This window comes from Oncorhynchus mykiss, chromosome 25 (assembly GCF_057628025.1).
Source record: "Oncorhynchus mykiss isolate SJ-2025 chromosome 25, ASM5762802v1, whole genome shotgun sequence".
Lineage (NCBI taxonomy): Eukaryota > Metazoa > Chordata > Actinopteri > Salmoniformes > Salmonidae > Oncorhynchus > Oncorhynchus mykiss.
Window position 1 is genome coordinate 51,256,497 of NC_143046.1, and position 14,644 is coordinate 51,271,140.

Genomic DNA, 14,644 nt, shown 5'->3' on the forward strand with positions numbered 1-14,644 from the left:
GCAGGCAGAACAGTTGAAACTGGAGCAGCAGCACCAGGTGGACTGGGGACAGCCAGAAGTCATAAGGACAGGTAGTCCTGAGGCATGATCATAGGGCTTTGGTCCTTTGAGAGAGAGAATTAGAAGGAACAAACTTAAATTCATACAGGACATCAGATACACCAGATATAACAAACTGACCCTAGCCCCCCGGCACATAGAATATTGCAGCATAGATATTGGAGACTGAGACGGGTGGGTCAGGGTACACTGGAGCCCAGTCCGATGATACCCTCACAGGCAGGATATAACCCCCACCCACTTTGCCAAAGCACAGCCCCCATACCACTAGAGGGATATCAACAGACCACCAACTTACTACCCTGAGACAAGGCTGAATACACCCCACAAAGTTCTCTTCCACCGCACGAGCCCGGCTGGCGCAAACCCAGACAGGATGATCACGTCTGTGACTCAACCCACTCAAGTGACTCACCCCTCCTAGGGACGGCATGGAAGAGCACTAGTAAGCCAGTCACTCAGCCCCCGTAATAGGGTCAGAGGCAAAGAATCCCAGTGGAGAAAGGGGAGCCGGCCAGGCAGAGACGGCAAGGGCAGTTTGTCGCTCCAGTGCCTTGCTGTTCACCTTCGCACCCCTGGGCCTGACTACACTCAATCATAGGACCTACAGAAGAGTTGAGTCTTCAGTAAAGACTTCAGACCGAGTCTGCATCTCTCACATGGATAGGCAGATCATTCCATGAAAATGGAGATCTATAGGAGAAAGCCCTGCCTCCAGCTGTATAAATTCTAGGGACAAAAAGGAGGCCTGCGTCTTGTGACTGTAGCATTTGTGTACTGTAGGTATGTACGGCAGGACCAAATCGGAGAGATAGGAAGGAGAAAACCCATGTAATGCTTTGTAGGTTAGCAGTAAAATCTTGAAATCAGCCCTAGCCTTAACTGGAAGTCAATGAAGAGAGGCTAGCATAGCTCTGCCCCCTGGTAGACAAATGTTTTGGTTCTAGTCAGGATTCTAGCAACCGTGTTTAGCTCTAGTCAGGATTCTATCAGCCGTGTTTAGCGCTAACTGAAGTTTATTTAGTGCTTTATCCGGTAGCCGGAGAGTAGAGAATTGCAGTCGTCTAATCTAGAAGTGACAAAAACATTGATTAGCTTTTCTGCATAATTTCTGGACAAAAAGTCAATGATTTTTGCAATGTCACAAAGATGGGAAAAAAGCAATCCTTGAAATATTCTTGATTTGTTCATCAAAGGAGAGATCAGGGTGCACAGTTTTATTTGAGATGACTGTACAACCATCAAGATTGTCAGCTCCAACAGCAGATCTCTTTTGTTTATTGGAACCTAGAACTAGCATCTCTGTTTATTCCGAGTTTAAAAGTAAAACATTTGCCTCCGCCCACTTCCTTATGTTTGAAACACAGGCTTCCAGGGTAGGCAATTTTGGGGCTTCACCATGTTTCATCGAAACGTACAGCTGTGTGTCATCCGCATAGCCGTGAAAGTTGACATTGTGTTTCCGAATGACATCACCGAGAGGTAGAATATATAGTGAAAACAATAGTGGTACTAAAATGGAACCTTGAGGGATGGCGAAACTAACAAATGCATTTGTCAGAGTGCTGTCTGAGTGCTATGATGGACTCTAAAACCAGACTGAAGCATTTCGATGCATTATTTGTCTTCAGGAAGGCAGTGAGTTCCCGCGTAACAGCTTTTTCAACAGTTTTTGAGAGGTATGAGAGATTCAATATTGGCCAATATTTTTTTTTTTTAAATAATCCGGGTCAAGGTTGGGCTTTTTCAAGAGAGGCTTTATTACTGCCACTTTTAGTGAGTTTGGTACACATCCAGAGGATAGGGAGCCATTTATTATGTTCAACATAGGTGGGCCAAGCACAGGTAGTAGCTCTTTCAGTAGTTTAGTTAGAATAGGGTCCAGTATACAGCTTGAAGGTTTAGAGGCCATGACTATTTTCATGAATGTGTCAAGAGAGACAGGATCAAAAATGTTGAGTGCCTCTATTGATCCTAGGTCCTGGCAGTTCTGTGTAGACTCATGACATCTGAGCTTTGGAGAAATACGCAGATTCAAAGTGGTGTCTGTAATTTGCTTTCTGATGATCATGATCTTTTCATCAAAGAAGTTCATGAATTTATCACTGCTGAAGTGAAAGCTATCCTCTCTTGTTGAATGCTGCTTTTTAGTTCTTATGCTACATTTAGTTCTTATTCTCCTCAATTAGTTTGGAAAAATAGGATGATCGAGCAGCACTGAGGGCTCTTCGATATTGCACGGTACAGTCTTTCCAAGCCAGTCGGAAAACTTCTAGTTTGGTGGAGCACCATTTCTGTTCCAATTTTCGGGAAGCTTGCTTCAGGGCTCAGGTATTTTCTGTATACCAGGGAGCAAATTTCTTGTGACAAATGTTTTTTGTTTTTAAGGGTGTGACTGCATCTAGGGTATTACGCAAGGTTAAATTAAGATCCTCAGTTAGGAGGTTAGCCGACTTTTGTACTCAGATGTCCTTGGGTAGGTGGAGGGAGTCTGGAAGGACATCTAGGAATCTTTGGGTTGTTCAATAATTTATAGCACGACTTTTGATTATCCTTGGTTGGGGTCTGAGCAGATTATTTGGTGCGATTGCAAACATAATAAAATGGTGGTCCGATAGTCCAGGATTATGAGGAAAAACATTAAGATCCACAACATTTATTCCATGGGACAAAACTAGGTCCAGAGTATGACTGTGGCAATGCGTAGGTCCGGAAACACGTTGGACAAAACGCATTAAGTTGATGTTGGCCACGAAAGCTTTTTGAAATGGGTCTGTGGACTTTTTCATGTAAATATTAGTCACCAAAAATGTGAATATTATCTGCCATGACTTCAAGGTCCAATAGTATTCAGGAAACTCACTGAGGAATGCTGTATACGGCACAGGAGGCCTGTAAAGAGTAGCTATAGAAAGTGATTGAATAGGCTGCATAGATTTCATGAGTTTCTTTTTTAACCTTTATTTAACTAGGCAAGTCAGTTAAGTGGGTTAACTTCCTTGCTCAGGGGCAGAACAACAGACTTTTACCTTGTCAGCTCAGGGATTCAATCTTGCCACCTTTCGGTTGCTAGTTCAACACTCTAGCCGACTAGAAGCTCAAAAGACGAAAATGCAGTATTGCCTCCGCCTTTGCGGGATCCACAGGGATATGGTCACTAGTGTAACCAGGAGGAGAGGCCTCATTTAACACAGTAAATTAATCTGGCTTGAGCCATGTTTCAGTTAGGCCAATCACATCAAGATTATGGTCAGTGATTAGTTCATTGACTGCATTGGAATTGATTAAGTAACCCTATTTTGAGATGTGAGATATCGCAATCTATTTCAATAATGACAGGAATGGAGGTCTTCATTCCAGTGAGATTACTAAGGCGAACACTGCCATGTTATGTTTTGCTCAACCTAGATTGAGGCACAGATACGGTCCCGATGGGGTTAGCTGAGCTGACTACACTGACTGTGCTAGTGGCAGACTCCACAAAGGTGCAGGCTGGCCTGCTTCCTATCTCATTGTGAAGCTAGAGGAGTTAGAGCCCTGTCTATGTTCATAGATAAGATGAGAGCACCCCTCCAGCTAGGATGGAGTCCGTCACTCCTCAGCAGGCCAGGCTTGGTCCTTTTTATGGGTGAGTCCCAGAAAGAGGGAGGGGGCAGAAAACAATATTCAACCAGCGATTGAGTTGTGAGTGTCAGCTGTAGAGCTCATCACTTCCCCTAAGAGACAATTATTCAATGCTGACACATCTTTGTAGCTGATTTACACACTGAAGCTATGTTGAGCTTGGTGACCTCTAACTGTTTCATCCTAACATTGGTGCCGACGTGGTAAAACAATATCCCTATACTCTCTACATTCGCCAGTTTTAGCCTTAGCCAGCACCATCTTCAGATTAGGTTTTTTGTTTGATAGCTCTGCCCCCCTGGTAGACAGTGTATGATCGCTGGATAATTATTTTGAAGTCTAATACTCGTTGCTTAACGGGGAGAACCAGTTGAAAGTTTCTGTCGGCTAAATGAGCGACACCTGTTGAGTATGCCAACAACATTTATTTCCAGGAGCCTTGAGAAAATTGTCCAGCTGCGAGGACTGTGAGGGGGGGGGGGATTTATACTACTATCTGTACTTACTGGTGGCACACATGTTGTTTCATCCTTTCCTACACTTAAATTGTCCTTGCCTAACGATTGCATCTGAAGCTGTGCTTGCTACACACCTATCCTCACCAAAAGGCGATAGTTCTCCTGTATAGTATGGGTACAGTGACTGCAATTAGATGGCATAGTGTTAATGTTACTACTTAGCTTCTGCCGATGGAGGTCCTGTAGAAACATGTCCAGATAAAGCGTCCGGGGTGAAAATGTTGAATGAAAAAACTAAGACTTTGGTAAATGTATTAAAAGTAAAAACTGAAAAGTCTGGCTGATAGCCAAGTAGCAACAAACAGAACAACAGCACTGAGACGAGTCCGGAAGTTGAGGGCCTTGGGACAAGTCTCTGAATGTCCTTGAGTGGCCCAGCCAGAGCCCGGACTTGAACACGTTCAAACATCTCTGGAGAGACCTGAAAATAGCTGTGCAGCGACGCTCCCCATCCAACCTGACAGAGCTTGAGAGGATCTGCAGAGAAGAATGGGAAAAACTCCCCAAATACAGGTGTGCCAAGCTTGTAGCGTCATACCCAAGATGACTCGAGGCCAAAGGTTCTTCAACAAAGTACTGAATAAAGGGTCTGCATGGTTATGTAAATGTGATTTTAAAGTTTTTTTATATTATTTATACATTTGCAATAATTTCTAAAACTGTTTTTGCTTTGTCATTATGGGGTATTGTGTGTAGATTGATGAGATAACAAAATATGGAAAAAGTCAAGGGGTCTGAATACTTTCCGAATGTACTGTATCTGACACTTCGCATCTGCAGATGTTTTCAATCAAGGAAGTTCACATGCCAATTGAGGAAACCAAATGACAAATGGTTATTTTTGTCTGTTTTTTTTCTGGCTTAGAGCACCCAGCTACGTCTCAGGAATCCCCTTCAGTGGTTGTTACACCTATGGACACCTGGGAGGTTAGACATTAAAATACATTTTCAACAAAACAGATTAATAAATGCATTTTTAGACTGTTTATGTACATATTCTGACAATCTCATCCTCTTCAGGATGAGGGTCTGGACTCAGATGATGACTGCAGCTCTGTCTCCAGCTATGGGTCTGACTTCTCTGCTAGAAGAGGTTATGGCTCCATTGCTTTGGGCCTCACTGGGGTAGGACCATTTTATGGACAGTTACCATAAACCTACCATTTTCAACAACATACTGTAGTCGTTTTGGAAGATATGGCTTGAATAGCAAGATATTAGCTGTCCCGTGAAATATTTGTTTGACATTTTTTTCAATTTTATTAATCTTTCGTTTTCCTTTCTCTGAACATCAAAGGTGATAATTGTGCAAAAATACAATCACACTGTATGCCTTTTCAAAATAGTTGACACAGCTCTTGATTTTGCAGTTCATAATTGCATCATGTTTTAAACTATTGCAATGATTACTTAAACCCCCCCCAAAATGATTGTTTTATTTATACTTTTCCCAAAAAAGTTGTGAAATACTGATAGAGGCTTAACCCTTTTTTTTCAAAATCACACTCTTGATACCATTTGAAAGGAAACAGTTTGAAGTTTGCGGAAATGTGAAATTAATGTAGGAGAACACATTAGATCTGGTAAAGATAACACAAAGACAAAAACATGCATTTTTCCCCTTCATCCTTGAAATGCAAGAGAAACGGTCACAATGTACTGTTCTAGGTTAGGCGCAATCTCGATTTTGGCCACTAGATCGTGGCAGTGCACCTGCAAAGTTTTGGACTGATTGCATTTTTGTTCAGAATGTTCTATCAAGACTGCCCAAATGCGCCTAATTGGTTTATTAATACATTTTCAAGTTCATAACTGAGCACTCCCCTCAAACAATAGCATGGCATTCGTTCACCGTAATAGCTACTGTTAATTGGACAGTGCAGTTAGATTAACAAGAATTGAAGCTTTCTGTCCACATCACATATGTCTATGTACTGGGAAATGTTCTTGTTACTTACAACCGGGGGGGCATCGATCCTGTAGAGGTTAATATAGTTGTGTTTGGTAATCCTTCCATTTCCAAAATGATGCCTGAAGAACATGCTTTGTCTCCAAATGAGTAGCTTTGAAATGTCCCTCTCCTGTGCTCTTTTTGTCAGCGCACTGGCAGTCTTCTGAGTGTGTACAGTGAGGCGGGGGACTTTGGGAGTGTGACTGTCCAGGGGGCAGTGGAGTTCTCGCTAAGGTACAGAAATGCAGAGGAGCTGATCGTCACAGTGGAGCAGTGTCAGGACCTTGCCTACGCCAACCCTCGCAAGCAGCGCACTGACCCGTAATCTCAACACACCACGCATGCATGCACATAGACACAAATTCAGACCAATATTATAGTAGTTCAAACAGGTGTTTTAAAGATACACTATGCAGAAATTGTTCTGCCATTTCCTGGTTGCTAAAATTCTAATAGTTAGCCTAATTTCAATTTATGTGACCAAACAAGCAAGTATAGTGCAGAGAATTATTGTACCATCTAATCTGCTGTGAAATATATTTTTCATAACCCAATATGAGCCAAAAAATAAGTATTTAGTAGAGTATTAGATCAGTTTATGTTAAATATTTTTAAGGGGTTAGAATGGGAAAGGACCTTTAAACTATGGTCATTGCTGTGTAGAATACAAGATAACTCGTCTCCTATGGCATCAATACTATAAGTAGTTCACTATTGTACAACTTGATGTTAGAAAGTAGTCTATGGGCCAGGAGAAACTGTAATCCAACTGTGAGACCCTACAAACTTCAGCTAACTTTAGCCACCCCAACCTAACAATCAATGGAAGTTAAGGGGGCATGTGAGACAAATCACCTTTAAGTAACGTCAAACCAAATATGGAGTTGATTTGATTTCAGGTGATTTTGACATTATCATTGTTTTACATGCTCACATGTCCCCATCACATCCATTGATTGCTAGCTTGTGGTGGCTGAAATTTGTAGTGGTTGTTTTAAAGAAAACTTACGTTTATTTTAGTCCATAGTTCCTCACCCTGAAAGTAGTCTATCTTACATCATATTGTACTCCTTTAACAGCATAACTCCTGTTTCCTGTGCAGATATGTAAAGACCTACCTCCACCCTGACAAATCCCGCCATAGCAAGAAGAAGACCTCCATCAAGAAACGCACAATTAACCCCGTGTTTGGTGGAGAGACACTGAAAGTAGGTTTTACCATGTTGTGAGTGCTTTCTGTATATTTTATGAATTCATTTAGCATGAAAATGTACTTGGGAAAGGTACACATCTCTTAGCCTAGTCTTTGTTTATTTTTCACGCTAATACAATTACTTTATTTGCAACCAAATCTGAGTTTCCCCACCCAATGTGGCTAACTGAAATACGCATGCACATTTGGTGCAGAACCATATGTTATGCGTGTGTACAATGACATGAGAATATTCCCCATTGTTCTTGTTCACCCACACCAGAAGTGATCAGGACACGCAGGTTGAAATATCAAAGCAAACTCTGAACCGATTCTATTAATTTGGGGACAGGTCAAAAAGCTTTTAACATTTATGGTTCTTTAGCTAGCTAGCTTGCTGTTGCTAGTTAATTTGTCCTGGTATATAAACATTGTATGTTATTTTACCTGAAATGCACAAGGTCCTCTACTCCACAAGTAATCCACAGATAAAACGGTAAAGCAAATTTGTTTCTTGTCACCTCTCCTCCTTCCTCCGGAGTGTGGATGTCAGGCTCATCTTTCAATCACCCACGTGGGTATATATGCTCCTAAAAACCAATGAGGAGATGGGAGAGGTCGGACTTGCAGTGCGTCGAGCGTCACAAATAGAACCCAATTTTATTTTAGCGCCTGGCCACGCAGACGCTCACTGAGGCACGCGAGCGGTGTGGGTGCAATGATTGAATAACATGTATGTGTACATTTATTTTGCAACGCTCACGCACATGTTAGGGTCCTGCATTTTCTTATTTTCTACCCCACATTTCCATCATCCCACCTGAAGGGGCCAATATAGCACCTTCTCACATTACGTGTGAAATAATTGTCACGTGTGCGTACCATAATCATTATCCAATTAGTCCAAAGTAAGATCCCATTATTAAGTTAACTGACTTCAAATTAAATGTTTGCTGACACTCACAGCTCTGTTTTCATCAGCAGCCTGCGCTTTAATGCACCAAAATATAAGCCTCAGGACATTATCAGCATAAATATTTAATTACGTATTGATTGCGTGTTTTAGAAAACTATTTTTAGGCATGATTAGGTTTATTATTATTACTTTTTTTAAAATTTTACCCTACTTGTTCAAGTCCAACTTTTTCTGAATGAGTTGGGAGGCACATCTAGCTGAGTTTTTAATCACTAAAATACTGTTTATTTTACTATGGCCATTTTTCACTATGACCCTTCATCTCAAATCAAATCACATTTTATTGGTCACATACACATATTTAGCAGATGTTATTGCGGGTGTAGCGAAATGCTTGTGTTCTTTGCTCCAACAGTGCAGTAGTATCTAACAATTCACCACAATACACAGATCTAAAATTAAAAGAATGTATTTAAGAAATATATACATATTAGGACAAACAATGGTCGGAGTGGCATTGACTAAATACAGTAGAATAGAATACAGTATATACTGTACATATGACTTGAGTCAAGCAATATGTAAACATTATTAAAGTGACTAGTGCTCCATTATTAAAGTGGCCAGTGATCCCATGTCATCTGATGAAGGCGCACATAGGCCTATTTATATCATGAATATGAATTCAGAGGGCAGAAATGATAAAATATTAAAACATTAGACCTCTCACTAAAGGCGTCAGTCATACAAAAGATACTAAAATCCAAACTGGTTTTGCAGCACGCAGATTCCAGATTGCCTTTGCCGATCGCTCATCATCTTCATCCATCAGTGAGTCGATGGCTTGAGTAGTCTCGCTCGGAATGGATTACCACGGTAGATGATGTGTTTTTGGTTGATTGCCAGGCGACATTGGCGGCGAGTCAGGCAGAGAGCGACCTGTTTTAAATTATGTGAGCAAAAAATATTCAATTTTATTTGGAATGGCAGGCCAGACAAAATTTAAAAGGGCCTATTGTCTCACCCTATGTTCAAGAATGGCCTATTTCCCTTTATTCAGATTACAACCGCTCACTTTCGGTAATTTGAAAACAAAATAATCTCCAAAATATTGTTATTTTTTAAACAAGGACTTGAAAATGAGATTGTAAACTCTGAAAACAACGTTTCCAGTCCGAGAATGAGAATGGTAAATGACTGTAATTAATCCATCCACCCATTATGGGCCATTAGCAGGACAATAGACTCTTGCCAAGAGAGTAAGGGGGGAGAATTGTATCGTTACGGATGAATGTTTTCAGGTGATCACAAACCAGTTCCATCGGGTTAAAATGAGGAAACCTACATATAGAGATGAAAAAAATATTTTTTGATATACTGTAGACCTACCGTAGGTGTTGTAGGTCTTTAATTTATTTTATTTTACTACATAAAGGTCTACTTACTCTGTTGGCGTCTTGACCCAGTTTATGCCCTCATTTGCAATGTAAACCTGGGCGACAGTGTGTTAGGACTGTAACCACCAGAAGACTTGAAAATGAGCCGGAACAGAGAGGATCAACAAAACTAAAAGGTATTTTGGTGTCAGTGCATTTTCTTTAAAAAAAAATTATATAGCCTATCAATGTGTAGGCATACTGTGTAATAAAATAAATAATTGTGCACTAAAAACGTGAATGTGTTTTTGCAGAGCATACAACAATGCCGACAACCATCCGTGGAGATCAGTGTACAAAGGGTTGGACAACGGGCCGCACCGAAAAAAACACATGGTTCCACAGAATACCAACTGGGATGGATCCTGAGGCAAATGTGGCTTCTTCATCGACATCTGTATGCTTTTGGTAATAAAATAATGTGTTGATCCATACCTGGGTCTGCAGGATGCAAAGTTCTTTGTTTGTCAGACTAATCTTTGGGTCGAAACTTCAGAACAGCACATAACAAGAGAACACACATGGTTAATGTTCTGAATAAAATTGGTCATGGCTCCTGAGTTGCGCTGCACATCCGGCTGTGATTGGGAGTTCCATAGGGCGGCGCACAATTGGCCCAGCGTCATCTGGGTTTTGCCAGGGTAGGCCGTCATTGTAAATAAGAAAACATCACACTAGAGGCTTCATTCCACGTTCTACTGACTGTTGACATCTAGTGGAAGGCATAGGAAGTGCGAACAGATCCATATCTTATTTGGATGTGAATAGGCGATGAGTTGAAAATCAACCAGCCCCAGAATTTCCACTTCCTGTTTGGAAGTTTGCCTGCCCTATGAGTTCTGTTATATACTCACAGACATAATTCAAACAGTTTTAGAAACTTCAGTGTTTTCTATCCAATAGTAATAATAATATGCATATATTAGCATCTGGGACAGAGTAGGAGGCAGTTCACTATGGGCACGCAATTCATCCAAAGTGAAAATGCTGCCCCCTATCCCTAAAAGGTATGAAAAAATAAAAATATTTATACATAATATGTCTTGCAGAGCCTTTCCATAAGTCCACTCAAGTTTTTAACTGTCTTCTGACTGATTAGAGCGATGTTGATGTTGTGCTGTGATGCCAGCAGATTCCAGATTGCATTTGCCGATCGCCCATTATCTTCAACCATCAGTGAGTAAATGGCTTAAATAGTCTCACAGGAAATTAATGAAAAGCACTATATAAAGTAAATGTATTATTTACTATGGTCTGGCATGTCTGCAGGAATGTTGCAATTATGTAATGTGTTTTGTTTGGTAAATTGTTTTGTAAATATTAATTCACATTTGTGGTACCACTAAATAAACAATGTATTATTTAAATCAATATTGTCAATATTGTTATTATTACAATGTTTTTTAGAATGGAGTGAAGGTGGACAGGTATAGGTGTCCCGCTAGCAATTGAAGAGCGTGCAATTCAAATAAATAATCGTAATATTAAACATTCATATCTCATTTAAAAGCTTACATTCTTGTTAACCTCTTTGATCTCTAGGGGCGCTATTTCATTTTTGGATAAAAAACGTTCCCGTTTTAAGCGCGATATTTTGTCACGAAAAGATGCTCGACTATGCATATTCTTGACAGTTTTTGAAAGAAAACACTCTGAAGTTTCAGAATCTGCAAAGATATTGTCTGTAAGTGCCCCAGAACTCATTCTACAGGCGAAACCAAGATGATGCGTTAACCAGGAAATGAGCAGAATTTCTGAAGCTCTGTTTTCCATTGTCTCCTTATATGGCTGTGATTGCGCAAGGAATGAGCCTACACTTTCTGTCGTTCCCCCAAGGTGTTAGCAGCATTGTGACGTATTTGTAGGCATATCATTGGAAGATTGACCATAAGAGACTACTTTTTCCAAGTGTCCGCCTGGTGTCCTGCGTGGAATTCGGTGCGCAATTGCCAGCTGCTTGTACTTTTCCATTTGATTGAGGGGAGAAACCATGCTTCCATGAACGATGAGATATGTGAAAAACACCTTGAGGATTGATTCTAAACAACGTTTGCCATGTTTTCAGTCGATATTATGGAGTTAATTTGGAAAAAAGTTTGCGTTTTGAGGACTGAATTTTCGGGTTTTTTTGGTAGCCAAATGTGATGTATAAAACGGAGCTATTTCTAATACACAAATAATCTTTTTGGAAAAACTGAGCATCTGCTATCTAACTGAGAGTATCCTCATTGAAAACATCAGAAGTTCTTCAAAGGTAAATTATTTTATTTGAAGGCTTTTATGTTTTTTGTTGAAATGTTGCGTGCTGGATGCTAACGCTAATGCTAACGCTAAATGCTACGCTAGCTAGCTACTTTTACACAAATGATTGTTTTCCTATGGTTGAGAAGCATATTTTGAAAATCTGAGATGACAGTGTTGTTTACAAAAGGCTAAGCTTGAGAGATGGCATATTTATTTCATTTCATTTGCGATTTTCATGAATAGTTAACGTTGCGTTATGGTAATGAGCTTGAGTCTGTATTCACGATCCCGGATCCGGGATGCGTTGTCCGATTTCAAAAAGGCTTTACGGCGAAAGCATACCATGCGATTGTCTGAGGATGGCGCCCCACATCAATATATTTTTTAACCAGCACAGGTTTCATAAAATCACAATTAGCAATTAAATAAATCACTTACTTTTGAAGATCTTCCTCTGTTTGCAATCCCAAGGGTCCCAGCTACAACATGAATGGTCGTTTTGTTAGATAACATCCTTCTTTACATCCCAAAAATCCATTTAGTTGATGCCATCGATTTCAATAATCCACTTGTTTAACATGCAGACAAAGGAGTCAAAAAAGCTACCACTAAACTTCGTCCAAACAAGTCAAACAACGTTTCTATTTAATCCTCAGGTACTCTAAAATGTAAATAAACTATAATATTTCATATAGAAAGTAGGATGTTCAATAGGAAAGAAAAATTAGTAAGCGTGCGCCCTCTCCCTCGTGCACCGAATGGCTGATATTGTTCGGTGCTCTTCTCACAAATACTCCAAATACTTGTTCGTTTTTCAAAAAACAAGCCTGTAACCTTGAATAAAGACTTGACATCTAGTGGAAGCCATAGGAATTTCAATCTGAAAGATAGATTTACATAGAAACAATAGGTTCCCATTATACGTTTCCTGTTGGGAGCTCCAAAAAAGGTTTTGCCTGCCATATCAATTATGTTATGGTCTCAGACATTATTTTAACAGTTTTAGAAACTTCAAAGTGTTTTCTATCCAATGCTACCAATTATATGCATATCCTGACCAACTACTTATTTCATGCAATAAAATGCAAATGAATTACTTAAATCATGCAATGTGATTTTCTGGATTTTTGTTTTAGATTCCATCTCTCACAGTTGAAGTGTACCTATGATAAAAATTACAGACCTCTACATGCTTTGTAAGTAGGAAACACTGCCGATTTTGCAGGTTATCAAATACTTGTTCTCCCCACTGTAGATGTTCCTTTTGTCCAGGTGGGAAGGGGCAGTGTGGAGTGCAATAGAGATTGCATCATCTGTGGATCTGTTGGGGTGATATGCAAATTGGTGTGGGTTTCTGGGATAATGGTGTTGTGAGCCATGACCAGCCTTTCAAAGTACTTAATGGCGACAGCTGTGCGTGCTACAGGTCGGAAGTCATTTAGGCAGTTTACCTTAGTGTTCTTGGGCACAGGGACTATGGGGGTCTGCTTGAAACATGTTGGTATTACAGACTCGGATAGGGAGAGGTTGAAAGTGTCAGTGAAGACACTTGCCAGTTGGTCAGTTCATGCTCGGAGTGCACATTCTGGTAATCCGTCTGGCCCTGCAGCCTTGTGAATGTTAACCTGTTTAAATGTCTTACTCACATTGGCTGTGGAGAGCGTGATCACAGAGTTGTCTGGAACAGCTGGTGCTCTCATGTGTTGCTTGCCTCGAAGCGAGCATAGAAGTAAATTAGCTCATCTGGTAGGCTCGTATCACTGTGCAGCTCTCAGTTGTGCTTCCCTTTGAAGTCTGTAATAGTTTGCAAACCCTGCCACATCCAATGAGCGTCGGAGCCGGTGTAGTATGATTCGATCTTAGTCCTGTATTGACGCTTTGCCTGTTTGATGATTGTCGGAGGTCGGTTTTTCTGATGACTGCCTTGCCTGGTTCACCAACTACTTTGCAGACAGAGTTCAGTGTGTCAAATCGGAGGGCATGCTGTCCGGTCCTCTGGCAGTCTCTATGGGGGTGCCACAGGGTTCAATTCTCGGGCCGACTCTTTTCTCTGTATATATCAATGATGTTGCTTTTGCTGCGGGCGATTCCCTGATCCACCTCTACGCAGACGACACCATTCTATATACTTCCGGCCCGTCCTTGGACACTGTTCTATCTAACCTCCAAACGAGCTTCAATGCCATACAACACTCCTTCCGTGGTCTCCAACTGCTCCTAAACGCTAGTAAAACCAAATGCATGCTTTTCAACCGTTCGCTGCCTGCACCCGCACGCCTGACTAGCATCACCACCCTGGATGGTTCCGACCTTGAATATGTGGACATCTATAAGTACCTAGGTGTCTGGCTAGACTGTAAACTCTCCTTCCAGACTCATATCAAACATCTCCAATCGAAAATCAAATCTAGAGTCGGCTTTCTATTCCGCAACAAAGCCTCCTTCACTCACGCCGCCAAACTTACCCTAGTAAAACTGACTATCCTACCGATCCTCGACTTTGGCGATGTCATCTACAAAATTGCTTCCAACACTCTACTTAGCAAACTGGATGCAGTTTATCACAGTGCCATCCGTTTTGTCACTAAAGCACCTTATACCACCCACCACTGCGACCTGTATGCTCTAGTCGGCTGGCCCTCGCTACATATTCGTCACCAGACCCACTGGCTCCAGGTCATCTACAAGTCCATGCTAGGTAAA

At 40.9% G+C, this 14,644-nt stretch overlaps 1 protein-coding gene across 3 annotated transcripts in view; it reads left to right on the plus strand.

The window, feature by feature from the left end:
* Positions 1-14,644, plus strand: part of si:ch211-266g18.6 (synaptotagmin-like protein 2) — a 60,061-nt gene that overhangs the window by 22,630 nt on the left and 22,787 nt on the right. For 2 of the 3 annotated variants that reach the window (XM_021584357.3, XM_036962781.2), the window contains exons 8-11: positions 5,068-5,129; positions 5,223-5,327; positions 6,302-6,474; positions 7,256-7,361. In XM_021584357.3, coding sequence (XP_021440032.3) covers positions 5,068-5,129; positions 5,223-5,327; positions 6,302-6,474; positions 7,256-7,361 — 446 coding nt within the window. Of the gene's footprint in view, positions 1-5,067; positions 5,130-5,222; positions 5,328-6,301; positions 6,475-7,255; positions 9,835-9,951; positions 11,065-14,644 lie in introns of those variants that run through there. The other variant, XR_016491869.1, reaches the window with a different exon arrangement.